General features: G+C 46.1%; 1 protein-coding gene across 1 annotated transcript in view; it reads right to left on the bottom strand.

Annotated features, from left to right (window-relative positions):
* The window catches only part of DPYD (dihydropyrimidine dehydrogenase), a 1,420,302-nt gene extending 1,398,080 nt beyond the window's left edge, over positions 1-22,222 (bottom strand). The window contains exon 1 of the mRNA XM_069737684.1: positions 22,040-22,222. Coding sequence (XP_069593785.1) covers positions 22,040-22,078 — 39 coding nt within the window. The 5' untranslated portion in view covers positions 22,079-22,222. The remainder of the gene's footprint in view (positions 1-22,039) is intronic.
* Positions 22,223-26,080: the final 3,858 nt, after the last annotated feature.

Here is a 26,080-nt window from a genome sequence, read left to right as displayed (position 1 = left end):
CGGCATCCTCCCCATCCTCCCCCTTCTATGCATAGCTCGGCATCCTCCCCATCCTCCCCCTTCTATGCATGGCTCAGCATCCTCCCCATCCTCCCCCTTCTATGCATGGCTCAGCAGCCTCCCTGTCCTCCTCCTTCTATGCATGGCTCAGCATCCTCCCCATCCTCTTCCTTCTATGCATGGCTCAAAATCCTCCCTGTCCTCCTCCTTCTATGCATGGCTCAGTATCCTCCCCATCCTCCCCTTCCATGCATGGCTCAGCATCCTCCCCATCTTCCCCCTTTTATGCATGGCTCAGCATTGTCCTCATCCTCCCCTTTCTATGCATGGCTCGGCATTCTCCCCATCCTCCCCCTTCTATGCATAGCTCGGCATCCTCCCCATCCTCCCCCTTCTATGGATGGCTCAGCATCCTCCCCATCCTCCCCCTTCTATGCATGGCTCAGCAGCCTCCCTGTCCTCCTCCTTCTATGCATGGCTCAGCATCCTCCCCATCCTCTTCCTTCTATGCATGGCTCAAAATCCTCCCTGTCCTCCTCCTTCTATGCATGGCTCAGTATCCTCCCCATCCTCCCCTTCCATGCATGGCTCAGCATCCTCCCCATCCTCCCCCTTCTATGCATGGCTCAATGTCCTCCCCATCCTCCCCCTTCTATGCATGGCTCAGCATCCTCCCCATCCTCCCCCTTCTATGCATGGCTCAGCAGCCTCCCTGTCCTGCTCCTTCTATGCATGGCTCAGCATCCTCCCCATCCTCCCCCTTCTATGCATAGCTCGGCATCCTCCCCATCCTCCCCATTCTATGCATGGCTCAGCATCCTCCCCATCCTCCCCCTTCTATGCATGGCTCAGCAGCCTCCCTGTCCTCCTCCTTCTATGCATGGCTCAGCATCCTCCCCATCCTCTTCCTTCTATGCATGGCTCAAAATCCTCCCTGTCCTCCCCTTCTATGCATGGCTCAGCATCCTCCCCATCCTCCCCCTTCTATGCATGGCTCAGCATCCTCCCCATCCTCCCCCTTCTATGCATGGCTCAATGTCCTCCCCGTCCTCCCCCTTCTATGCATGGCTCAGCATCCTCCCCATCCTCCCCCTTCTATGCATGGCTCAATGTCCTCCCCGTCCTCCCCCTTCTATGCATGGCTCAGCATCCTCCCCATCCTCCCCCTTCTATGCATGGCTCAGCATCCTCCCCATCCTCCCCCTTCTATGCATGGATCAGCATCCTCCCTATCCTCCCCTTTCTATGCATGGATCAGCATCCTCCCCATCCTCCCCCTTCTATGCATGGATCAGCATCCTCCCCATCCTCCCCCTTCTATGCATGGCTCAACATCCTCCCCATCCTCCCCCTTCTATGCATGGATCAGCATCCTCCCCATCCTCCCCCTTCTATGCATGGCTCAGCATCCTCCCCATCCTCTTCCTTCTATGCATGGCTCAGCATCCTCCCCATCCTCCCCGTTCTATGCATGGCCCAGCATCCTCCCCATTCTCCCCCTTCTATGCATGGCTCAGCATCCTCCCTATCCTCCCTGTTCTATGCATGGCTCAGCATCCTCCCCATCCTCTTCCTTCTATGCATGGCTCAACATCCTCCCCATCCTCCTCCTTCTATGCAGGGCTCAGCATCCTCCCCATCCTCCCCTTCTATGCATGGCTCAGCATCCTTCCCATCCTCCCCCTTCTATGCATGGCTCAGCATCCTCCTCATCCTCCCCCTTCTATGCATGGCTCGGCATCCTCCCCATCCTCCCCCTTCTATCTATAGCTCAGCATCCTCCCCATCCTCTTCATTCTATGCATGGCTCAACATCCTCCCCGTCCTCCTCCTTCTATGCAGGGCTCAGCATCCTCCCCATCTTCCCCCTTCTATGCATGGCTCAGCATCGTCCTCATCCTCCCCTTTCTATGCATGGCTCGGCATCCTCCCCATCCTCCTCCTTCTATGCAGGGCTCAGCATCCTCCCCATCTTCCCCCTTCTATGCATGGCTCAGCATCGTCCTCATCCTCCCCTTTCTATGCATGGCTCAGCATCCTCCTCATCCTCCCCCTTCTATGCATGGCTCGGCATCCTCCCCATCCTCCCCCTTCTATGCATAGCTCAGCATCCTCCCCATCCTCTTCCTTCTATGCATGGCGCAACATCCTCCCCGTCCTCCTCCTTCTATGCAGGGCTCAGCATCCTCCCCATCTTCCCCCTTTTATGCATGGCTCAGCATTGTCCTCATCCTCCCCTTTCTATGCATGGCTCGGCATCCTCCCCATCCTCCCCCTTCTATGCATGGCTCAGCATCCTCCCCATCCTCCCCCTTCTATGCATGGCTCAATGTCCTCCCCGTCCTCCCCCTTCTATGCATGGCTCAGCATCCTCCCCATCCTCCCCCTTCTATGCATGGCTCAATGTCCTCCCCGTCCTCCTCCTTCTATGCAGGGCTCAGCATCCTCCCCATCTTCCCCCTTTTATGCATGGCTCAACATTGTCCTCATCCTCCCCTTTCTATGCATGGCTTGGCATCCTCCCCATCCTCCCCCTTCTATGCATGGCTCAGCATCCTCCCCATCCTCCCATTCTATGCATGGCTCAGCATCCTCCCCATCCTCCCCCTTCTATGCATGGCTCAGCATCCTCCCCATCCTCCCCCTTCTATGCATGGCTCAATGTCCTCCCCGTCCTCCCCCTTCTATGCATGGCTCAGCATCCTCCCCATCCTCCCCCTTCTATGCATGGCTCAATGTCCTCCCCGTCCTCCCCTTCTATGCATGGCTCAGCATCCTCCCCATCCTCCCCCTTCTATGCATGGCTCAACGTCCTCCTCGTCCTCCCCCTTCTATGCATGGCTCGGCATCCTCCCCATCCTCCCCCTTCTATGCATAGCTCAGCATCCTCCCCATCCTCTTCCTTCTATGCATGGTGCAACATCCTCCCCGTCCTCCTCCTTCTATGCAGGGCTCAGCATCCTCCCCATTTTCCCCTTTTATGCATGGCTCAGCATTGCCCTCATCCTCCCCTTTCTATGCATGGCTCGGCATCCTCCCCATCCTCCCCCTTCTATGCATAGCTCGGCATCCTCCCCATCCTCCCCCTTCTATGCATGGCTCAGCATCCTCCCCATCCTCCCCCTTCTATGCATGGCTCAGCAGCCTCCCTGTCCTCCTCCTTCTATGCATGGCTCAGCATCCTCCCCATCCTCTTCCTTCTATGCATGGCTCAAAATCCTCCCTGTCCTCCTCCTTCTATGCATGGCTCAGTATCCTCCCAATCCTCCCCTTCCATGCATGGCTCAGCATCCTCCCCATCCTCCCCTTCTATGCATGGCTCAATGTCCTCCCCATCCTTCCCCTTCTATGCATGGCTCAGCATCCTCACCATCCTCCCCCTTCTATGCATGGCTCAATGTCCTCCCCATCCTTCCCCTTCTATGCATGGCTCAGCATCCTCACCATCCTCCCCCTTCTATGCATGGGTCAGCATCCTCCCCATCCTCCCCCTTCTATGCATGGCTCAGCATCCTCCCCATCCTCCCCCTTCTATGCATGGCTCAATGTCCTCCCCGTCCTCCCCCTTCTATGCATGGCTCAGCATCCTCCCCATCCTCCCCCTTCTATGCATGGCTCAATGTCTTCCCCGTCCTCCCCTTCTATGCATGGCTCAGCATCCTCCCCATCCTCCCCCTTCTATGCATGGCTCAACGTCCTCCTCATCCTCCCCCTTCTATGCATGGCTCGGCATCCTCCCCATCCTCCCCCTTCTATGCATAGCTCAGCATCCTCCCCATCCTCTTCCTTCTATGCATGGTGCAACATCCTCCCCGTCCTCCTCCTTCTATGCAGGGCTCAGCATCCTCCCCATTTTCCCCTTTTATGCATGGCTCAGCATTGCCCTCATCCTCCCCTTTCTATGCATGGCTCGGCATCCTCCCCATCCTCCCCCTTCTATGCATAGCTCGGCATCCTCCCCATCCTCCCCCTTCTATGCATGGCTCAGCATCCTCCCCATCCTCCCCCTTCTATGCATGGCTCAGCAGCCTCCCTGTCCTCCTCCTTCTATGCATGGCTCAGCATCCTCCCCATCCTCTTCCTTCTATGCATGGCTCAAAATCCTCCCTGTCCTCCTCCTTCTATGCATGGCTCAGTATCCTCCCCATCCTCCCCTTCCATGCATGGCTCAGCATCCTCCCCATCCTCCCCTTCTATGCATGGCTCAATGTCCTCCCCATCCTTCCCCTTCTATGCATGGCTCAGCATCCTCCCCATCCTCCCCCTTCTATGCATGGCTCAGCAGCCTCCCTGTCCTCCTCCTTCTATGCATGGCTCAGCATCCTCCCCATCCTCCCCCTTCTATGCATAGCTCGGCATCCTCCCCATCCTCCCCCTTCTATGCATGGCTCAGCATCCTCCCCATCCTCCCCCTTCTATGCATGGCTCAGCAGCCTCCCTGTCCTCCTCCTTCTATGCATGGCTCAGCATCCTCCCCATCCTCTTCCTTCTATGCATGGCTCAAAATCCTCCCTGTCCTCCCCTTCTATGCATGGCTCAGCATCCTCCCCATCCTCCCCCTTCTATGCATGGCTCAGCATCCTCCCCATCCTCCCCCTTCTATGCATGGCTCAATGTCCTCCCCGTCCTCCCCCTTCTATGCATGGCTCAGCATCCTCCCCATCCTCCCCGTTCTATGCATGGCTCAATGTCCTCCCCGTCCTCCCCCTTCTATGCATGGCTCAGCATCCTCCCCATCCTCCCCCTTCTATGCATGGCTCAACGTCCTCCTCGTCCTCCCCCTTCTATGCATGGCTCAGCATTAGTGTTGAGCGATACCGTCCGATACTTGAAAGTATCGGTATCGGATAGTATCGGCCGATACCCGAAAAATATCGGATATCGCCGATACCGATATCCGATACCAATACAAGTCAATGGGACATCAAGTATCGGAAGGTATTCTCATGGTTCCCAGGGTCTGAAGGAGAGGAAACTCTCCTTCAGGCCCGGGGATCCATAGGGATGTGTAAAATAAAGAATTAAAATAAAAAATATTGATATATTTACCTCTCCGGCGGCCCCTGAACTCAGCGCGGGTAACCGGCAGGCTTTGTTGTTCAAAATCAGCGCTTTTAGGACCTGAGAATCACGTCCCGGCTTCTGATTGGTCGCGGGCCGCTCATGTGACCGCCACGCGACCAATCACAAGCCGCTACGTCTTTGAAAGCCATTAACGCGCTCATTTTTAAAAATGAGCGCGTTAATAGCTTGCGGTGACGTCGCGGCTTGTGATTGGTCGCGTGGCCGTCACATGGGCGGCCCGCGACCAATCAGAAGCCGGGACGTGATTCTCAGGTCCTAAAAGCGCTGATTTTGAACAACGAAGCCTGCCGGTTACCCGCGCTGAGTCCAGGGGCCGCCGGAGAGGTAAATATATCAATATTTTTTATTTTAATTCTTTATTTTACACATCTCTATGTATCCGATACCGATACCCGATACCACAAAAGTATCGGATCTCGGTATCGGAATTCCGATACCGCAAGTATCGGCCGATACCCGATACTTGCGGTATCGGAATGCTCAACACTACTCAGCATCCTCCCCATCCTCCCCCTTCTATGCATGGCTCAACGTCCTCCTCGTCCTCCCCCTTCTATGCATGGCTCAGCATCCTCCCCATCCTCCCCCTTCTATGCATGGCTCAATGTCCTCCCCATCCTCCCCCTTCTATGCATGGCTCAGCATCCTCCCCATCCTCCCCCTTCTATGCATGGCTCAATGTCCTCCCCATCCTCCCCCTTCTATGCATGGCTCCACGTCCTCCTCTGTCATACTCACCCTCCTTGCGCAGTACTGCACGTCCCTGCATCTCCGTTGTCTGTTGTATGATGCATCTATAATGTTTTAAATTTTAGTTTTTAAACCACTATTATACCCCCCAAAAAAACACATTACCAAAAATGTTATTCTTGATGGCTAGTTACAAGCAAGACATGGTACTTGTGGCAAGAAATTGCAGTATTTTCTGTGGTTTGAACACAGATGAAATTGTACTGTAAAACAGTTTTGCAAAAATGTAACTTATATACAATATATAATAACACACCACTGATTTTCAACTTTCTATGTACATTGTATACTACCGTATATACTCGTGTATAAGCTGAGATTTTCAGCACTTTTATTGTGCTAAAAATGCTATTGTGCTAAAAATGCCCCCCTCGGTTTATACAAGGTCCCAGAAAGATAGTGGGGAGGAGGGGCAGGGCTGTTAGGTCATACTCACCCTCCATCGCTGCATCTTTGTCCATGCATCTCCACTGTCCAGCGCCAGCAGCGCTCCTCTACTCTGCTCAGCAGTCACGTGGTACCGCTCATTAAGGTAATGACAATGCGCTCCATGCCTATGGGAGCAGAGACGAGTACATATTCATTACCTTAATGAGCGGTACCAGGTACCACGTGACTGCTGAGCAGTGGAGAGGAGCGCTGCTGGCGCTGGACAGTGGAGATGCACGGAAAAAGATGCAGTGATGGAGGGTGAGTAAGATGTCACAGCAATCGGCTCCTGCCCCTGCTACCCCCGCCCCTCCTCCCCACTATATTTCTGTGACCTTGTACAGTATAAACCAAAGGGGGCATTTTAAGCACAAAAACGTGCTGAATTTCTCGGCTTATACATGAGTATATACGGTAGTATACAATGTATATAGAAAGCTGAAAATCAGTGGTGTGTTATTATATATTATATATAAGTTACATTTTTGCAAAACTGTTTTACTGTACGATTTCATCAGTGTTCAACCCACAGAAAATACTGCAATTTCTTGCCACAAGTACCATGTCTTGCTGGTAACTAGCCATCAAGAATAAAATTCTTGGTTATGTGTTTTCTTGGGGGGGTGTAATAGTGGTTTAAAAACAAAAATGTAGAACATTATAGATGCGTCATACTTTTATGCATACCCCTTTGAATATTCCAATTTGGCAACTGAACAGTCCACACCCTATACTGTGAGCTGTTGCAGAATTTTTATGCAGTGTTCCTCCTGAAATTTCTTCCTGCATAGATATTTTTGGGCAGAATTAATTAATCTGCTTAAGACTGAGTGCAGACGAGAGTATTTTTTGTCATCCGAGGAAATTGGATCAATTATGCTAATACATTATACTGTAATCAAACTGACCAGAGTTTGATCAGAGTGTGATCATAGGGTGATCCGATTCTATCAGATGAGGAGAAGATGGAGGAAAAAAAATTCTCCATCTTCTCCATTGTGTGAGTCCATAAAAATCAGACTGCACTCAGAAGCCAATAGATTACTGTCCAAATTTTTCCACGTAAGTCATTGACTTGCATGGCCGAGTGCGGTTTGATAATCTGATCCAATTTGGGCATACTGCATTTTTTTTCCTTAGAAAACCTTGGTCCAAGGAAAGAATCAGACATGTGGAGAGCCTCACAGAATAAGATTGGTTCAAGTGCAATTCAATATTTCTTCGGGCCGCACTTGGCCCGCAAATACAAAATGTGCAAGAGCCATTATGCAAAGATCTGCAAACAAATTACTAAATAGAGACGTTTATCTGTGCAGGTCTGTAAAATTGGAGACACATACACTCCATAACGATATTATGGGCATGATGGTTTCACATTAGCCTATGTAGGAAGCAGAGGTCAGAATAGAATTAATATTAATAACATAATAGGGGGATGTTTTAAGAATTTCTTAGCCCTCAAAGTTCCTTACAAGCTACTTAATACGGACACACGTTCATGAAAATATTCAACCTGGCACCTCTGCCTACAGCTAACTCCTACTTTTTGACTTTGAATGGCCTTAATTCTAGATTTGATTGCTTCGTAAACTACTAAATCACATTTCCTGAAAATATCAATAAAAAATTAAATAGTAAAAATCTGCATACCGATATAGGATTAAGAATGCAGAACACAGTGAACCATAATTAGATCTCAAATCCCACAGGGAGAGAAAAAGTCTATTAAGTATGCAGATACAGTGATTTCTATGTAAATGAATGGCTAAATTCATATCAAGTTCCAGTTTTAATTTTTTTTTGCTGAGGGCAAAATGCCAGGGTCGTAGGCTGTCCTTAAAAAACACTCCATATTCTAATTTTCACAATTCATTATGTATGTTAATTGCAATGACAAACTGCTTGTGGGTCAACTGCATGTTCCACAATGCTCTGGATGGCGTGATTACCTCTCAACATAGCCTCCACCTTTGGCAGCCATGTGCTCTCAACAAGCGCGAAAAATGTACTATATTATTGGAATCAGAGGCGCTCATAAAATATAGATGAAGATAGAGAGTTGGTGCTTTCCTAACAACGTTTGTAAATATACCAAATTTTATTCAAATTCTAGTATTAAAAAGTTAACGTAAATTGAAAAACATTTTATGAATTAAAACTTTACACATTTTTTTATTTTTATTTTTTTGCCTTAATTAAAAAAAAAAAGCCTAATGTATTCATTTTCTGCTTGCTTGTTCTTCATACTGTTTTTTTTAATATTTGCATGTAAAAACTACAGTGTTTTTAAACTGTAACATATATGTCCATGTTTTTTTTAGGTGTTGTTGTTTTTGTTTTCTGAGCATAATTTTTATGCTTTATTTCTCTGACAATTTTTTTTTAAATCTCAAGATATCACTGCACACACTTGTTTCAAAAAGCAGTCGAATTTTATTTGTAGACGTGATATAGGCACACTTAAAGGTAAAGGGAGAAATGTGACAGGGTGTATAAATGTTTCGACCCTTCCTAGGTCTTCTTCACAATGTTGCTTAGAGCAGAGTTGTACAGAGGCGCTCTCGCGCTTAGGTCGGCACCTTCTGATAGACACGCGAGCTGTTGTGAATTCTGTGATCAAGCTCCCTCCTGTGGTCACGAGTGGTACTGCGGCTTCTGAGTTTCCTTCCTCAGGTGATGAGGTTAAGTCGTTAGGTGCTGCTCTATTTAACTCCACCTAGTGCTTTGATCCTGGCCTCCAGTCAATGTTCTAGTATTGGTCTTGCTTCCTCCTGGATCATTCCTGTGGCCTGTCTGCTCAGCATAAGCTAAGTTCTGCTTGTGTTCTTTTGTTGCTATTTTTTCTGTCCAGCTTGCTTTTTTGGTTCTGCTTGCTTGCTGGAAGCTCTGAGACGCAGAGGGAGTACCTCCGTACCGTTAGTCGGTGCGGAGGGTCTTTTTGCCCCTCTGCATGGTTGTTTGTAGGTTTTTGTGTTGACCGCAAAGCTATCTTTCCTATCCTCGGTCTATTCAGTAAGTCGGGCCTCACTTTGCTAAATCTATTTCATCTCTGTGTTTGTATTTTCATCTTAACTCACAGTCATTATATGTGGGGGGCTGCCTTTTCCTTTGGGGAATTTCTCTGAGGCAAGGTAGGCTTATTTTTCTATCTTCAGGACTAGCTAGTTTCTCAGGCTGTGCCGAGTTGCATAGGGAGCGTTAGGCGCAATCCACGGCTACCTCTAGTGTGGTTTGATAGGTTTAGGGATTGCGGTCAGCAGAGTTTCCACGTCTCAGAGCTCGTCCTATGTTTTGTGGTTTTTGTCAGGTCACTTGTGTGCTCTGAACTTCAAGGTCCATTGTGGTTCTGAATTACCTATTCATAACAGTACTGGAGGCCCAAAGTACTATGCTTCTTAATAGAGGGAAAAAAGAAGTTCTGAGACCATTTTTTTTTCTTTGGACTGTGTTTTGCCTTTTTTTTTCCCCTAGACATTTGGGTGGTTCAGGACACAGGTGTGGTGATGGACATTAAAGGTCTGTCTTCATGTGTGGATCTTCTCACTGCAAGAGTACAAAATATTCAAGACTTTGTGGCTCAGAATTCTATGTTAGAACCAAGAATTCCTATTCCTGATTTGTTTTCTGGAGATAGAGCTAAATTTCTGAGTTTCAAAAATAATTGCAAACTGTTTCTGGCATTGAAACCTCGCTCCTCTGGTGACCCAGTTCAACAAGTTAAGATCATTATATCTTTATTACGTGGCGACCCTCAAGACTGGGCATTTTCCCTTGCGCCAGGAGATCCTGCATTATGTAATATTGATGCGTTTTTTCTGGCGCTCGGATTACTGTACGATGAACCTAATTCAGTGGATCAGGCAGAGAAAAATTTGCTGGCTCTGTGTCAGGGTCAGGATGAGATAGAGATTTATTGTCAGAAGTTTAGAAAGTGGTCTGTGCTCACTCAATGGAATGAATGTGCTTTGGCAGCAATCTTCAGAAAGGGTCTCTCTGAAGCCCTTAAGGATGTCATGGTGGGATTTCCTATGCCTGCTGGTCTGAATGAGTCTATGTCTTTGGCCATTCAGATCGGTCGACGCTTGCGTGAGCATAAATCTGTGCACCATTTGGCGGTATTATCTGAGCATAAACCTGAGCCTATGCAGTGCGATAGGACTTTGACACGAGCTGAAAGGCAAGAACACAGACGTCAGAATGGGCTGTGTTTCTACTGTGGTGATTCCACTCATGCTATCTCCGATTGTCCTAAGCGCACTAAGCGGTTCACTAAGTCTGCCACCATTGGTACGGTACAGTCGAAATTTCTTTTGTCCGTGACTTTGATCTGCTCTTTGTCTTCCTATTCTGTCATGGCATTTGTGGATTCAGGCGCTGCCCTGAATTTGATGGACTTGGAGTTTGCTAGGCGCTGTGGGTTTGTCTTGGAGCCCTTGCAGTGTCTTATTCCATTGAGAGGAATTGATGCTACGCCTTTGGCCAAGAATAAGCCTCAGTATTGGACCCAGCTGACCATGTGCATGGCTCCTGCGCACCAGGAGGATATTCGCTTTCTGGTGTTGCAAAATCTGCATGATGTGGTCGTGTTGGGGTTGCCATGGCTACAAGTCCATAACCCAGTATTAGATTGGAAATCTATGTCTGTGTCCAGCTGGGGTTGTCAGGGGGTACATGGTGATGTTCCATTTCTGTCTATCTCATCATCCACCCCTTCTGAGGTCCCAGAGTTCTTGTCTGATTACCGGGATGTATTCGATGAGCCCAAGTCCAATGCCCTACCTCTGCATAGGGATTGTGATTGTGCTATCAAGTTGATTCCTGGTAGTAAGTTTCCTAAGGGTCGACTGTTTAATTTATCTGTACCTGAGCACGCCGCTATGCGGAGTTACGTAAAAGAATCCTTGGAGAAGGGTCATATTCGGCCGTCGTAGTCGCCATTGGGAGCAGGGTTCTTTTTTGTGGCCAAGTAGGATGGTTCGCTGAGACCTTGTATTGATTACCACCTTCTAAATAAAATCACGGTCAAATTTCAGTACCCCTTGCCGCTGCTATCTGATTTGTTTGCTCGGATTAAGGGGGCTAGTTGGTTCACCAAGATAGATCTTCGTGGTGCATATAATCTTGTGCGTATTAAACGGGGCGATGAATGGAAAACTGCATTTAATACGCCCGAGGGCCATTTTGAGTACCTAGTTATGCCATTCGGACTTGCCAATGCTCCATCAGTATTTCAGTCCTTTATGCATGACATCTTCCGAGAGCACCTGGATAAATTCCTGATTGTATACTTGGATGAAATTTTGGTCTTCTCGGATGATTGGGAGTCTCATGTGAAGCAGGTCAGAATGGTGTTCCAGGTCCTGCGTGCTAATTCTTTGTGAAGGGATCAAAGTGTCTCTTTGGTGTTCAGAAGGTTTCATTTTTGGGGTTCATTTTTTCCCCTTCTACCATCGAGATGGACCCTGTTAAGGTCCAGGCCATTTATGATTGGACTCAGCCGACATCTCTGAAGAGTCTGCAAAAGTTCCTTGGCTTTGCTAATTTTTATCGTCGCTTCATCTGTAATTTTTCTAGTATTGCTAAACCATTGACCGATTTGACCAAGAAGGGTGCTGATGTGGTCAATTGGTCTTCTGCTGCTGTGGAAGCTTTTCAGGAGTTAAAGCGTTGTTTTTCTTCTGCCCCTGTGTTGTGTCAACCAGAAGTTTCGCTTCCGTTCCAGGTTGAGGTTGGTGCTTCTGAAATTGGAGCGGGGGCTGTTTTGTCGCAAAGAGGTGCTGATTGCTCGGTGATGAAGCCATGTGCCTTCTTTTCCAGGAAGTTTTCGCCTGCTAAGCGAAATTATGATGTTGGCAATCGAGAGTTGCTGGCCATGAAGTGGGCATTCGAGGAGTGGCGTCATTGGCTTGAAGGAGCTAAGCATCGCGTGGTGGTCTTGACTGATCACAAGAACTTGACTTATCTCGAGTCTGCCAAACGGTTGAATCCTAGACAGGCTCGTTGGTCGCTGTTTTTCTCCCGTTTTGACTTTGTGGTTTCGTACCTTCCGGGCTCTAAAAATGTGAAGGCGGATGCCCTGTCTAGGAGTTTTGTGCCCGACTCTCCGGGTTTGCCTGAGCCGGCGGGTATTCTCAAAGAGGGAGTAATTGTGTCTGCCATCTCCCCTGATTTGCGGCGGGTGCTGCAAAAATTTCAGGCTAATAAACCTGATCGTTGCCCAGCAGAGAAACTGTTTGTCCCTGATAGGTGGACGAATAAAGTTATCTCTGAGGTTCATTGTTCGGTGTTGGCTGGTCATCCTGGAATCTTTGGTACCAGAGATTTGGTGGCTAGATCCTTTTGGTGGCCATCTCTGTCGCGGGATGTGCGTTCTTTTGTGCAGTCCTGTGGGATTTGTGCTCGGGCTAAGCCATGCTGTTCTCGTGCCAGTGGGTTGCTTTTGCCCTTGCCAGTCCCGAAGAGGCCTTGGACACATATCTCTATGGATTTTATTTCGGATCTCCCCGTCTCTCAAAAAATGTCGGTCATTTGGGTAGTTTGTGATCGCTTCTCTAAGATGATCCATTTGGTACCCTTGTCTAAATTACCTTCCTCCTCTGATTTGGTGCCATTGTTCTTCCAGCATGTGGTTCATTTACATGGCATTCCAGAGAATATCGTTTCTGACAGAGGTTCCCAGTTTGTTTCGAGGTTTTGGCGAGCCTTTTGTGCTAGGATGGGCATTGATTTGTCTTTTTCCTCGGCTTTCCATCCTCAGACAAATGGCCAGACTGAACGAACCAATCAGACCTTGGAAACATATCTGAGATGTTTTGTTTCTGCTGATCAGGATGATTGGGTGTCCTTTTTGCCGTTGGCTGAGTTCACTCTTAATAATCGGGCCAGCTCGGCTATCTTGGTTTCACCGTTTTTCTGCAATTCTGGGTTCCATCCTCGTTTCTCTTCAGGGCAGGTTGAGTCTTCGGACTGTCCTGGTGTGGATACTGTGGTGGACAGGTTGCAGCGGATTTGGACTCATGTAGTGGACAATTTGACCTTGTCCCAGGAGAAGGCTCAACGTTTCGCTAATCGCAGACGCTGTGTGGGTCCCCGACTTCGTGTTGGGGATTTGGTTTGGTTGTCATCTCGTTATATTCCTATGAAGGTTTCCTCTCCTAAGTTTAAGCCTCGTTTCATTGGCCCGTATAGGATTTCTGAGGTTCTTAATCCTGTGTCTTTTCGTTTGATTCTTCCTGATTCTTTTTCCATCCATAACGTACTCCATAGGTCATTGTTGCGGAGATACGTGGCGCCTGTGGAACCATCTGTTGATCCTCCTGCCCCGGTTTTGGTGGAGGGGGAGTTGGAGTATATAGTGGAGAAGATTTTGGATTCTCGTGTTTCGAGACGGAAACTCCAGTATCTGGTTAAGTGGAAGGGTTATGGTCAGGAAGATAATTCCTGGGTCTTTGCCTCTGATGTCCATGCTGCCGATCTTGTTCGTGCCTTTCATGTGGCTCATCCTGGTCGGCCTGGGGGCTCTGGTGAGGGTTCGGTGACCCCTCCTCAAGGGGGGGGTACTGTTGTGAATTCTGTGATCAAGCTCCCTCCTGTGGTCACGAGTGGTACTGCGGCTTCTGAGTTTCCTTCCTCAGGTGATGAGGTTAAGTCGTTAGGTGCTGCTCTATTTAACTCCACCTGGTGCTTTGATCCTGGCCTCCAGTCAATGTTCTAGTATTGGTCTTGCTTCCTCCTGGATTGTTCCTGTGGCCTGTCTGCTCAGCATAAGCTAAGTTCTGCTTGTGTTCTTTTGTTGCTATTTTTTCTGTCCAGCTTGCTTTTTTGGTTCTGCTTGCTTGCTGGAAGCTCTGAGACGCAGAGGGAGTACCTCCGTACATTTAGTCGGTGCGAAGGGTCTTTTTGCCCCTCTGCGTGGTTGTTTGTAGGTTTTTGTGTTGACCGCAAAGCTATCTTTCCTATCCTCGGTCTATTCAGTAAGTCGGACCTCACTTTGCTAAATCTATTTCATCTCTGTGTTTGTATTTTCATCTTAACTCACAGTCATTATATGTGGGGGGCTGCCTTTTCCTTTGGGGAATTTCTCTGAGGCAAGGTAGGCTTATTTTTCTATCTTCAGGACTAGCTAGTTTCTCAGGCTGTGCCGAGTTGCATAGGGAGCGTTAGGCGCAATCCACGGCTACCTCTAGTGTGGTTTGATAGGTTTAGGGATTGCGGTCAGCAGAGTTTCCACGTCTTAGAGCTCGTCCTATGTTTTGTGGTTTTTGTCAGGTCACTTGTGTGCTCTGAACTTGAAGGTCCATTGTGGTTCTGAATTACCTATTCATAACAGCGAGCGTCTCTGTACAACTCTGCTCTAATTGACATTGTGAGCAAGACCCAGGAAGGGTCGAAACATTTATATACCCAGTCAAATTTCTCCCTGCACCTTCAAGTGTTTCTACGTCATGGCTATAAATAAAAATCTACTGCATTTTAAAATAAGAGTGTGCAGTACTTTACATTGATACTGGGAATCCCAAATTCCGTCTACTGGCCACTCGACATTCCGACTGTGTGCACGCTAATCCTCTCTATATGCATGGTGTCAGTTAGATACTGGCGAAGCTACCAAATATTACAAGGTGAAGCCGCCAAATATTACCAGGTGATGCAGCTTCAGAAAAATTTTGATGGCGGTTTTCCTGAGACAATTTCTTCGTAATTGTTGTGGCGGCTCAGCTACTGGTGGCTTTCAGTGTTGAAAATAAAGAGAGGGCAGCTGCTTAACGAACAATGAGCAGGTCATGTCTTTTAACCATTTGAGTGTTCCCAAACACTGGGAAAGTTAAAGGAATCTATATAAAAAAATGCTGGGAGCCCCGATGTTGGAAGGAAATTAACGTTATTTCTCCCAACACTGGAACCACTTTGTGCATAGAGCGTGACAGCTGTAACAGCGTCCCTGGCAGTGACTGACAGCAGGCTCAGCATTAAAGCAGGCTGTCAGTTGGTGCTGGGAGGTATAGTTACAGTTAGGCCAGGATCACACACAGCGAGATACGGCCAAGTCTCGCAGGTTAAAACCAAGCTCTGGCACAGGCACTCCAGAGCGGGGCGTGCGGCCGCATAGCAATACATGGAGAAGCACGCTCCGCTCCGGAGTGCCGTTGCCAGAGCTTGTTTTTAACCTGCGAGACTTGGCCGTATCTCGCTGTAGCTTTACCTCGGCCTTACAGTGTCAGTCTATGCATTGAGCAATGATTGAAACTATACCAGCGCCTCCCCTATGACTGAAAGAGAGAAAAATAAAGTTAATTTCCTGTCACGAGTAAGCTGCAACCACAGATGCGGCCCAGCCCAGAAACGACCCCACGCCGACTGACCACAACAGTGTGGGGGGTGCGTCCCCCGGGGACGCAATATGGACCCTCTATACCACAGAGGGGGACTCGGGCCTACGCGAACTAGGGGAGGGCAGAGTCTGGGGTTCTGTTGCAGCTGAGCATGTGGACAAGGATCAGACACGTAGGACTTGATTACTCCGCACAACTGCAGATATAGAGAAAGTAGAGTTTACAAAAGTAAAGTCACACAGTACACAAACCAAACATGGCTATGCCAGGCTCCCGATTCCACACCTTCCAGAAGGGTACCACCCAGAGGACCCCAAGGCACCAATGGATCCCCAAGGCACACATAGGCGGACATCAGGATATCAGGACACAGGCAGGAAATGGGGTATACGGGGTCATCAGGATGCAGGCAAGACATCAGGGTAGACAATGACATCAGGATGCAGGCAAGACATCAGGGTACATGAGGACATCAGGACATCTGGACAAAGGGTCACCGGCAGACATCAGACAGGAGTCGTTCGGTTCTTTTAAAAATAATCTGTTAGAAGGTTTCTGCTCTGTAATTTGACAGCAGCGTAATGTAAGGGCAGATACCCTGATTCCAGTGATGTAGTACTTAATTTTCTGGGTACTGCAGTTATGATAAAGTTAGTTTTTCTGTGCCAGATCTAGCAGAGCTCGAATACTGAGCTGTGTGTTTAACCCGACCCACACCACTGATTTCTCCTGTGTGAGACACGTAATCACATACAGTCTGCTCTCTTCACCACAGTTTCTTCTCAGTTTATTGTATAGATTTACAAGCAGATACCTATAAAATGTGACCTGAGACTAACAAATCACATAGGTGAGCACGCTTCATGTGCAATTCTGTCTGCTCATTGGCAGCAAACAAATCTAATGACCTGCCTGCAACTTACATACACAGGTTGGGTGTGTAAATCTGACCAAAGTGGTCCATGCTGCGATTTTTGCCACGCAGACAATTGCTTCGTATGGAAAATCGGCCATTCGCACTGGCACATTGGGTATAATAGGTCAATATTCTCTCCGTGTGTGGTCCGTGGCAAACACAGACAACATATATCCATATAATCTGAATGAGCTTTTAAGTTCAGCTTTTAAAAACATTAAAAAACACATACACAATTGAATAGGGGGTGGGGCTTAATCACCGATTCTCCCCACCTCCAGCTTTCACTATGAATTTTCGTCCCGGCGTTGGCGTTGTATTTAGCGCCTGCACATTAAAGTGTCATCTCGCGCCTGCGCAGTATGCTTTGCCCAACTGTGAGCAAAGCATACATTATATCATTGCGCATGCGCCGGTTTTTCACTGTAACCTCTGTGCCCCGGAAGTCTCGATAGGCAAATTTGCATATCGAGACTTCCAGGGCACAGAGGTTACAGTAAAAAACCGGCGCATGCGCAATGATGTATTGTATGCTTTGCCCACTGTTGGGCAATACATACTGCACATGCGCTAGCGGCAAACGCACTGCGCAAACGCAAAAAATTAGCGCGATCTGTGCTATTCACAGATCGAGTTACGTCTGACATGCCGAGGAGCGGTGGGAGAGGCAGCGATTAGGCACAGCCCATCAGACCAGACTGAGGTGATTGACAGCAGAAAACGGCGAGATTAGTACAGTATTTCCTCTGCAAAGGTGGGGAATCAGGGGATAATAAAGGCAATCTTGTAAAGCAGAGCTCAGGCCCTATTGAACGATATTTTTATCTCATATTGCAAAAATGGGGTGACAGGTTCCCTTTAAGGAGATTTTCTCATGAAAATAACCTTTTTTATACAAATGTTCCCTTCAATTAGCTTTTATTAAAGCTGCAGAGTAAGGCTATCTTTACACCCCTATTTTTTTCTCACATGAAAAACGGTGCATTTTTTTTTTAACTTTGCTGCTGTCTTTGACATTTTTATTTTATTTGGCCCACAACTTGAATTGGTGAGTATTAGGGTTCGTGCACAAAATTGTAAAAATTGGACTAGTGCTATTATTTTGATGGATAGTACATGTCTCCATGTTATTCAATGAACACACGTCCAATTTTTTCCTCATACCAAGTAGCCTGAGGTGCAGTAAAAAGAAAAAAAAGAAAAAGAAACAAATTTTCTTGGATCACACTCGGACATTCAAGTCTATGTGTCCGTAGAAAATATTAGACTGCGCTCGGATGACATCACGGACAGACTGAATGCAGAAGATGGCGACACTTTTTTCTCCACATCTGAGAAAATCGTATTACACTCTGATCAAACTCTGATCTCAATCTGATCAAACTCCGATCAAACTCTGATCAGAGTGTGATTAGCATAAAACAGACTGATTTTGTCAGATGAGAGAAAAACGGAAGTGTGACCGTAGCCTTATTCGCATCACTAAACAAAGTAAAACATTACATGTGAAAAAGCATATCGATGGTAATAAGCCCATGATCTATCCATAAAAATAACAGTATGCTTAGGCCACGTTCAGTATTTTACCTCAGTATTTGTAAGCCAAAACCAGGAGTGGATGAAAAATACAGAAGTGGTGACATGTTTCTATTACACTTTTCCTCTAATTGTTCCTCACTTGGTTTTGGTTTTAAATACTGAGATAAAATACTGACCAAATGCTGAATGTGTGAACGTGGCCTAAGTCGGCCAAACTGCGAGCTACTCTAATAAAGCCTGGTGACGTTTTGGCACATACTGTAGATAGTTCTCTCAAGTTTGGCACACACGTGTTGACAAAAGAAGTGTGCATGTTGGGGAGGTCTTAAAGAACTTTTCCACCTACTGTATATTTATTAAAAAAGTCTTATTAATATGGCAGTTTGTCTGTTTGGCAACTGAAAGTAACGTTTCCCTTCCCCTGCTGTTAGAACATCTTTGACTTGGACTTTGCATGGGGTTTTAGAATGTGGCCTTGATCTTTGATCCCTGCGTGTAAGCGTGTTAGTTGTTGGACAAATATCTCTAAAATAGAATCCACAAACTCCTGCACTGACTCCTGACTCCATCCATCATTACTTTATATATCCACACTGCTGCCTAACACTTGCTCTCTTCTGGCAGCTGCTTTTTCTGCTTTCAGTCGCCACCTGTCAAACAATGAAAGCTTTGCACTATGTGAAAGGAGCAGTAACCGCCATCTCCAGTGGATTTACAGAGGTTGTCAACTATTTTAGCTTTAATGACCTATCCTTAGGATAGGTCATCAATGTCTGATGGGTCGTCGTCTAAGACCCGGCATTCAGCTGCCATTGGTGTCAGCCACCGGACAAAAATACTCACTTGTGGAGCTGCTCTATCTTCTTATAGTGGCCACTGTAGGGTGCAGCACATCTGCCTCCTATTGGTTTGAATAGGAGGCGGATGTGCAGTACCCTGCCTCGGCCTCTGTCAGAAGTTCTGTACGTGAGTAGTTGAGGCCGCCGACACCGATGACAGCTGGTTACCAGTTGTCACAATTTGACCGATCAGACATTGATGACCTATCCTAAGGATAGGTCATCAAGCTAAAGAAGTGAACAACCTCTTTAAAGGTGACCGTTTCATAAATCAATACTATTTGTGCAAATAAGAAACTTTACATATGCTGCTTCTTCTGCCAATTTTTTTTTAACTGCTTCAGGCTTCGAAAGCTGTGAAGCAGCTAGAAGTAGTGACCTGTCCATTCTTCTATTAGCTTCCACTTGGACGCTACCATAAATTTATATACATAGAAAGGGAAACAAATATCACTGCGGCTAAGCTACAGCAAAAGATATCCAAGGTGACATCAGAAAAGACACTTTAGGAAAGCCACCATTTTCTTAAAGTGTCTGTCAATATTAAAAATTATTGACCTAAAGATGCCATGTGCAGGTAGCCTTGCTGATTCTTGTAAGTAGAAAGAAACAAAAAGATACAAGCTTGTAACATATATGGAAGCTAATTGCAACCAACCTATATTGCAAGTTTGATCAACATTTGATCTAACAATTTGGGTACATTCTAGAGAAAATTTGAATTCTTCTGCTTGTGAATCAAATTTCATGTGAGACTCAACTCAAAGAATTTAATTTAATGTAATTTATTATGCTCTGTGGACACCAGAGCATAATACATGTAAGATGTAAAAAATGAAAAAATAAATGCTAATTAGTGTTGAGCGATACCTTCCGATATTTGAAAGTATTGGTATCGGATTGTATCGGCCGATATCCGAAAAATATCGGATATCGCCAATACCGATACCCGATACCAATACAAGTCAATGGGACACAAATATCGGAATGTATCCTGGAATGGTTCCCAGGGTCTTGAAGGATAGGAAACTCTCCTTCAGGCCCTGGGATCCATATTCATGTAAAAAATAAAGAATAAAAATTAAAAATATGGATATACTCACCCCTCCGGCGGACCCTGGACCTTAGCGGTGTAACCGGCAGCCTCCGTTCCTAAGAATGAGCGGGTGAAGGACCTTCGATGACGTCGCAGCTTGTGATTGGTCATGTGACCGCTCATGTGACCACTCACGCGACTAATCACAAGCCGCGACGTCATCGCAGGTCCTTCACTCGCTCATTCTTAGGAACGGAGACTGCCGGTTGCAGCGGTTACAACCAGAGCGCGTCCGAGGGTGAGTATATTCATATTTTTTATTTTTTATTCTTTATTTTACACATAAATATTCATCCCGATCCCGATTCCCGATATCGCAAAAATATCGGAACTCGGGATCGGAATTCCGATACCACAAATATCGACCGATACCAATACTTGCGGTATTGGAATGCTCAACACTAATGCTAACACTTACCCAACTGTTATGATCTGGTGGCCTTGGAGCAGCATGAGACGGACTCTGGAGAAGGTGGTCCCTGTACTGACCGCAAACCCTGAACCTAGCAGCACAACTAGAAGTAGCCGTGGGGGGTACCTGACACTCCCTAGACCCCTCGGCACAGCCTAAGATCTAACTTCCCTTAAAGACAGAAACAGGAAACCTATCTTGCCTCAGAGAAAATCCCCAAAGGATAGATAGCCCCCCACAAATATTGACGGTGAGAGGAGAGGAAAATAACATACGCAGAAATGAAATCAGATTTTAGCATAGGAGGCCATACTAGCTAAAAAAAAAGAATAGGACAGAGTACTATGCTGTCAGTATAAAAACACTAGAAAATATCCACCACAGAAAATACGAATCACCACATCTGACTAAAGACATGGGGGGTATATCTGAATCTCCATAGACACAGCTTAGCTGCAAAAAATCTTTCACAGACAAAGCTGAACAAGACAAAACATGAATATGCACAAAACTGTAAGGTCCACTGCAGGTGGACAGCAAAAACAAAGCCAGGACTTATCTTTGTAGAAAAGCACAGCAAACTGGAGAGACCAGCAGGGAAGTGAATCCTTCAAATACAATGGACAACTGGCAGGGACTAAAGAGTCCAGCAAGGCTATATACCCCAGTCAGTTTTGCAATTAGTAGATACACCTGTCCAATCCTGCAGTCCAGTCACAACTGCATTACCCTCTACAACCACCGGAGGGAGCCCAAAAGCTGAATTCACAACACCCAACCGCTCATCTCTCCAGCTCCTCTGCTCCTAACCATCATCATCCATCCGGTCCTCATCGCACCTTCTAATCACCATCTTGAGTACTGAATTTCTAGGGCTCTTCACAGTAGGCCATGACCACCGGCTCTAATGTTTCTGAACATGCGCGAACTTGTGCATGATTGCGGTACTAATGAGAAGATGCGAAGAGGACCAGAGCGGTGCTGGTGAGAAGCAGAAGAGCCAAAGAAATGAGCTGTTAGATCAGTTTAAGTATTTTGTTTTTTTTTGCATTTTTTTTACCTTTTGACAGCCATCTGCAGTTCGGCTGAGGACAGCTAGTTTGATTAATTATGCACAAAGAAAATATAGCAAATACCACAAGATAAAATAAATGTTCTGTCATGTATCAGTGAATTTCCATGAGCATATACCCTGTTTGTAAGTAAATGATTCGCTCCACAATTGATTCAGCATAGTAGCTCAGTAGTCACATAAAAAAGTACAATTACAGCTGTAATTCTGACATGTATAGATTAGATAGAGGCATGAAGCAACATATAGACAGAAGACGTAATAAACCTTTGTTGCTATTGTGCTGCAGATATGATTTTCCTAATTTGTAAAGCTAAAGTTGTTGCTTTTTTGCATTGCCTTTGTTGCAAAGAGACTTTGATGCACAGTTTCCAAAACTGTTTACATGGCTAGAAAAATCAAGTTTCACACCTGCCAATTTAACACTCAAACCACTAAGCAGCAGGGATCCAAGTTACTGTAATATGCACTTAGCAAGAACTGCAGAAGCATGGTCTCCAATATCAGAATCTATTATATATGCACAAACATCTGTTATACAAGGAAAACATGAAAACCATTTTCAATACCTCAATATCCAGTGGGTCCTTGCTCAGCATGCAAGCCATGTTGCTACAATTCTCTACGTGTCTGTTGCAATAGAATGAGACGATTGTGTTGGATTTTACGCTGTTTTATGTCTCTTAAATTTACTAACAGATCTCTCGCTACTTGGGTGGAAGTTGCACTTAAGGCTATCAAATGGTTTGTGAGAGGGATTGTAAGCAAAAGGGGGAGTGACCGGGGAGGAGTGTGTGCTCCAAACACTTGACACATAGTACAAAGTTCATAAGTTAATTCTTTGTCTCTGGACACAGCTGTCTCCTCCAGTCATAATCAAAGTGGTTGTGCTGAATAGCCACATGAAAGTTTTTGGTCTCGGATATTTTGTATGGTTGGTTTTTTTTTGTGTGCATTTTTTAAATTAACTTTATGATTGAAATAACAGAAATTGTATGTGTAGAGCTATGGACATATAATCATTAATGTCATCAGAGGCGGGCTCATATGTGTGTATATAAGTACATATATCTAGGAAAAAATGCAAATTGGACATAATTCCACACAAAACCCACTAAATAGTCCTGACAAGATTGTTTCCACCTTTCCAAAATTGTGGGTAAACAACTTTGTTTCAAGCATGTGATGTTTGTTCAAACTCAACTGTGGTAAGTAACAGGTGTGGGCAATATGAAAATCACACATGAAAATGGATAAATAGGGGACAAGTTGACTTAATCTCTGCATTGTGGGTCTGTGTGTGGCACATTAACCATGGAAAACAGAAAGAGAATAGAACCATCTGAGGACCTGAGAACCAAAATTGTTGAACAATCTCAAGGTTACAAGTCCATCTACAGAGATGTTGAGGTTTCCTTGTACATGGTGCACAACATAATCAAGAATTTTACAGCCCATGGCACTGTAGCTAATCTCCCTGGACATGGATGGCAGAGAAAAAATTGATGAAAGGTTGCAAAGCAGTGTAGTCAGGATGCTGACTAGGCAGCCCTGATTAAGTTCCAAAGAAATTCAAGCTGTTCTGCAGGCTCAGGGTGCATATGTGTCAGCACAAACTAACTTTAATCAAATGCTTTAGCAGGAGACCCAGGAGAGCCCCACTTCTGACACAGAGACATAAAAAAGCTGCACTGCAGTTTGCCAAAACCTATGTAAGCCAAAATTCTTCTGGGAAAGTGTCTTGTGGACAGATGAGACCAAAATAGAGGTTTTTCAGAAAGCACATCATTCTATTGTTTACCGAAAATGAAATGAGGCCTACAAAAAATAAAACAGTACCTACAGTCAAATATGGTCGAGGGCCAAAAATGTTTTAGGGTTGTAACACTGCCTCTGGCACTGTGTGCCTTGATTGTGTGAAAGGCATCATGAAATCTGAAGATTACCAAAGGATTTTGAGTCTCAATGTAGTGCCCACTTTCAGAAAGCTGTGTTTTCATTGTAGGTCATGGGTCTTTCAGCTGGACAATGACCACAAAGAAAATAAACATGAGTATATTGAAATTATTTTCAGGGAGAAATACTTTATTTTCTGGAACAATTTCAGGGGTGCTGATGTAATGATACGTTCCGGAGTTTTGTCCTGTCTGCCTGACGGATCATGTCAAGGGTTAACTTTGATCTGCCTCATTCTGGGTTCATGTTTGCTATTTAGCTCTGTTGCATCCTGCTGGCGGTGTCAGCTATAGTTCTGCCTCCGGCGTGTTTACCTGACTGTGGTAGATCTTGATTTTTCCTGCTGTGATCCTTGACTTGCCCCGTGTCTGTTGACTCCTTCTGTCTGCCCTTTCCCACTGTTTCCCTGTTAGTTGGTTTGATTCCCTGGTTTTTGAATTGGCTTCTATTCGGACTCGCTTCTGCCTTCTGTCTTTATCTTTTCCGCTTTAGACCATTGCGGAACCCCTTGGCTTGTTCCTGACCTCGTTTACTCCTGCAACGTCCGGTACTCCTGCTTCTGACTGTTTTTTGACTCGGCTTGTCTGATCACTCTCTTGCCACTTGGTGGGGCCTGTGCTGCTGCTCTGTGGTGCTACTCTGTGTGTGCAGCCTCACTTTCCTCGGAAGATCCCCCTGGTGGAGGTTGCGCTATACTGCACTGCAGCAGCATGACATTATATCTGACCCTACATTTAAAGGGAATTCTGCATTTTTTTCTCTGCTCTGTTTTCTATGGATCCACTCCATACCTTGGCTGATAAATCGGACAGTTTGACACAAATGATACAAGACCTGTTTGTGGAACAGAGGGCCTAGGCATTGTCTCATAACCACCTGCAAAGGGAGCTTTCTGACACAGTAAAATCATTGCTGACTGACTGTCAGCACTCTAACACTGTTGGTGTCTCATTGCACTCTCCTGAATCTACAGTCAGGCTCCCAGATACCTTCTCCTGGGAAAGGGAGAGGTTCAGTACTTTTAAGGAGAGCTGCAGGCTATTGTTTTCTCTTAGACCCCGATCTTCTGGAGATGAGAGTCAGCAGGTGGGGATAATCATTTCATTCCTGCGGGAGGGACTTCAGTCATGGGCTTTCTCTCTACTTGCTTCTGCCCCTGAATATATGTCTGTGGACAGATTCTTTGAAGCTTTGGGACTGATTTATGATGAACCATACTGGGTCAGGGTAGCAGAGGACATGATCATGGGTCTCTCCCAGAATGAACTCACTGCAGAATAGTATTGTTCTGAGTTTAGACGGTGGTCATCTCAAGGACGCGCTGGTCCTCCATACGCCACCCAGTTCCCTGGCGGAGGTCATGACCCAGGCCATTCACATAGACCGGAGGTTATGAGAGACAGGAAATATCCAGCATGAGATTCCTGTATTGCCTGCCAAGTCTGAGGTGATGACATTCAAGGAGACTATGGAAGATGGTGCCTCCAACTTCAAGAAGAAAGAGAGGAAGTGACGATGTGATGGGAAATTATGTTTTTATTGTGGAGATCCGGGACAATGAAAGAAGGACTGCCCCTCTTGTCTATAAAGTAACAAGCTGCCGAGTCTGGGTGATTGTCTAGGAGGTCATCCAGACTCTCAGGTACCATTTTCATAATTTCAAAAAGTTTTGTTAGAGGTGGAACTGTGTTATGGAGGTGGTTTTGCATCCACTTCAGCTTTGGTGGATTGTGAATCTTCCATGAACTTCATTGACTCTGATCTGGTGTCCAAGTTAAAGTTAGGGACAGTTAAGCTAGAGACTCCTATCCATATCATTGCCATTGATAAAACATCGTTGGTTCAAAATGTCATTAAGTTTTTCTCTGAGGAGTTCCTCCTCAAGGTGGACTCCTTGCACCAGGAATGAATTTCATGCTGTGTTATGAATAATCTTCCTGTGGGACTGGTGTTGGGGTTCCCCTGGTTACAGAGTCATAATCCTGTAATTGACTCGGGATCTCGTGATATTGTTAAATGGGGTCCTAAATGTTCAAATGGTTGTCTTTCTGCTGTTTTTGTGTCTGCCATTAGTCTGGAGGGTATTCCGGAGTACCTAAAGGACTTTGGGGATGTGTTCTCCGAAAAAGAGGCTGAGGTCTTACCACCCCATCGTCCTTATGATTGTACCATTATTCTCATACCGGGTTTTAAATTGCCCAAAGCTCATTTGCACAATCTTTCTGGCCCAGAATGTACCACTATGAAAAACTATATCTCTGATAGTCTACGCAACAGTGACATCCTTCCCTCTGTCTCACCTGTGGCCGCGGGATTCTTTTTTGAAAAGAAAAAAGATGGTGGTTTACGCCCGTGCCTCAATTTCTGGGAACTAAATAAAATTACGCTGAGAAATACCTACTCTCTCCCACTCATTCCTGATCTCTATAACCAATTGTCAGGGGCTAAGCCATTTTCCAAACTTGATCTCAGGGGAGCATATAACCTTATCTGCATTCAGGAAGGGGATGAGTGGAAAATGGCATTTCTCACCTCCGACGGTCTGTTTGAAAATTTGGTCATGCCCTTTGGTCTCACGAATGTGCCCATGGTGTTTCAGAACTTCATGAATGATGGTTTTTCTTATTTTATTGGGCGCTTTATGGTTTTATACC

The sequence above is a fragment of the Ranitomeya imitator genome, chromosome 8 (assembly GCF_032444005.1).
Source record: "Ranitomeya imitator isolate aRanImi1 chromosome 8, aRanImi1.pri, whole genome shotgun sequence".
Taxonomy (NCBI): Eukaryota; Metazoa; Chordata; class Amphibia; order Anura; family Dendrobatidae; genus Ranitomeya; species Ranitomeya imitator.
This window is presented reverse-complemented; position numbering and strand designations above follow the sequence as displayed.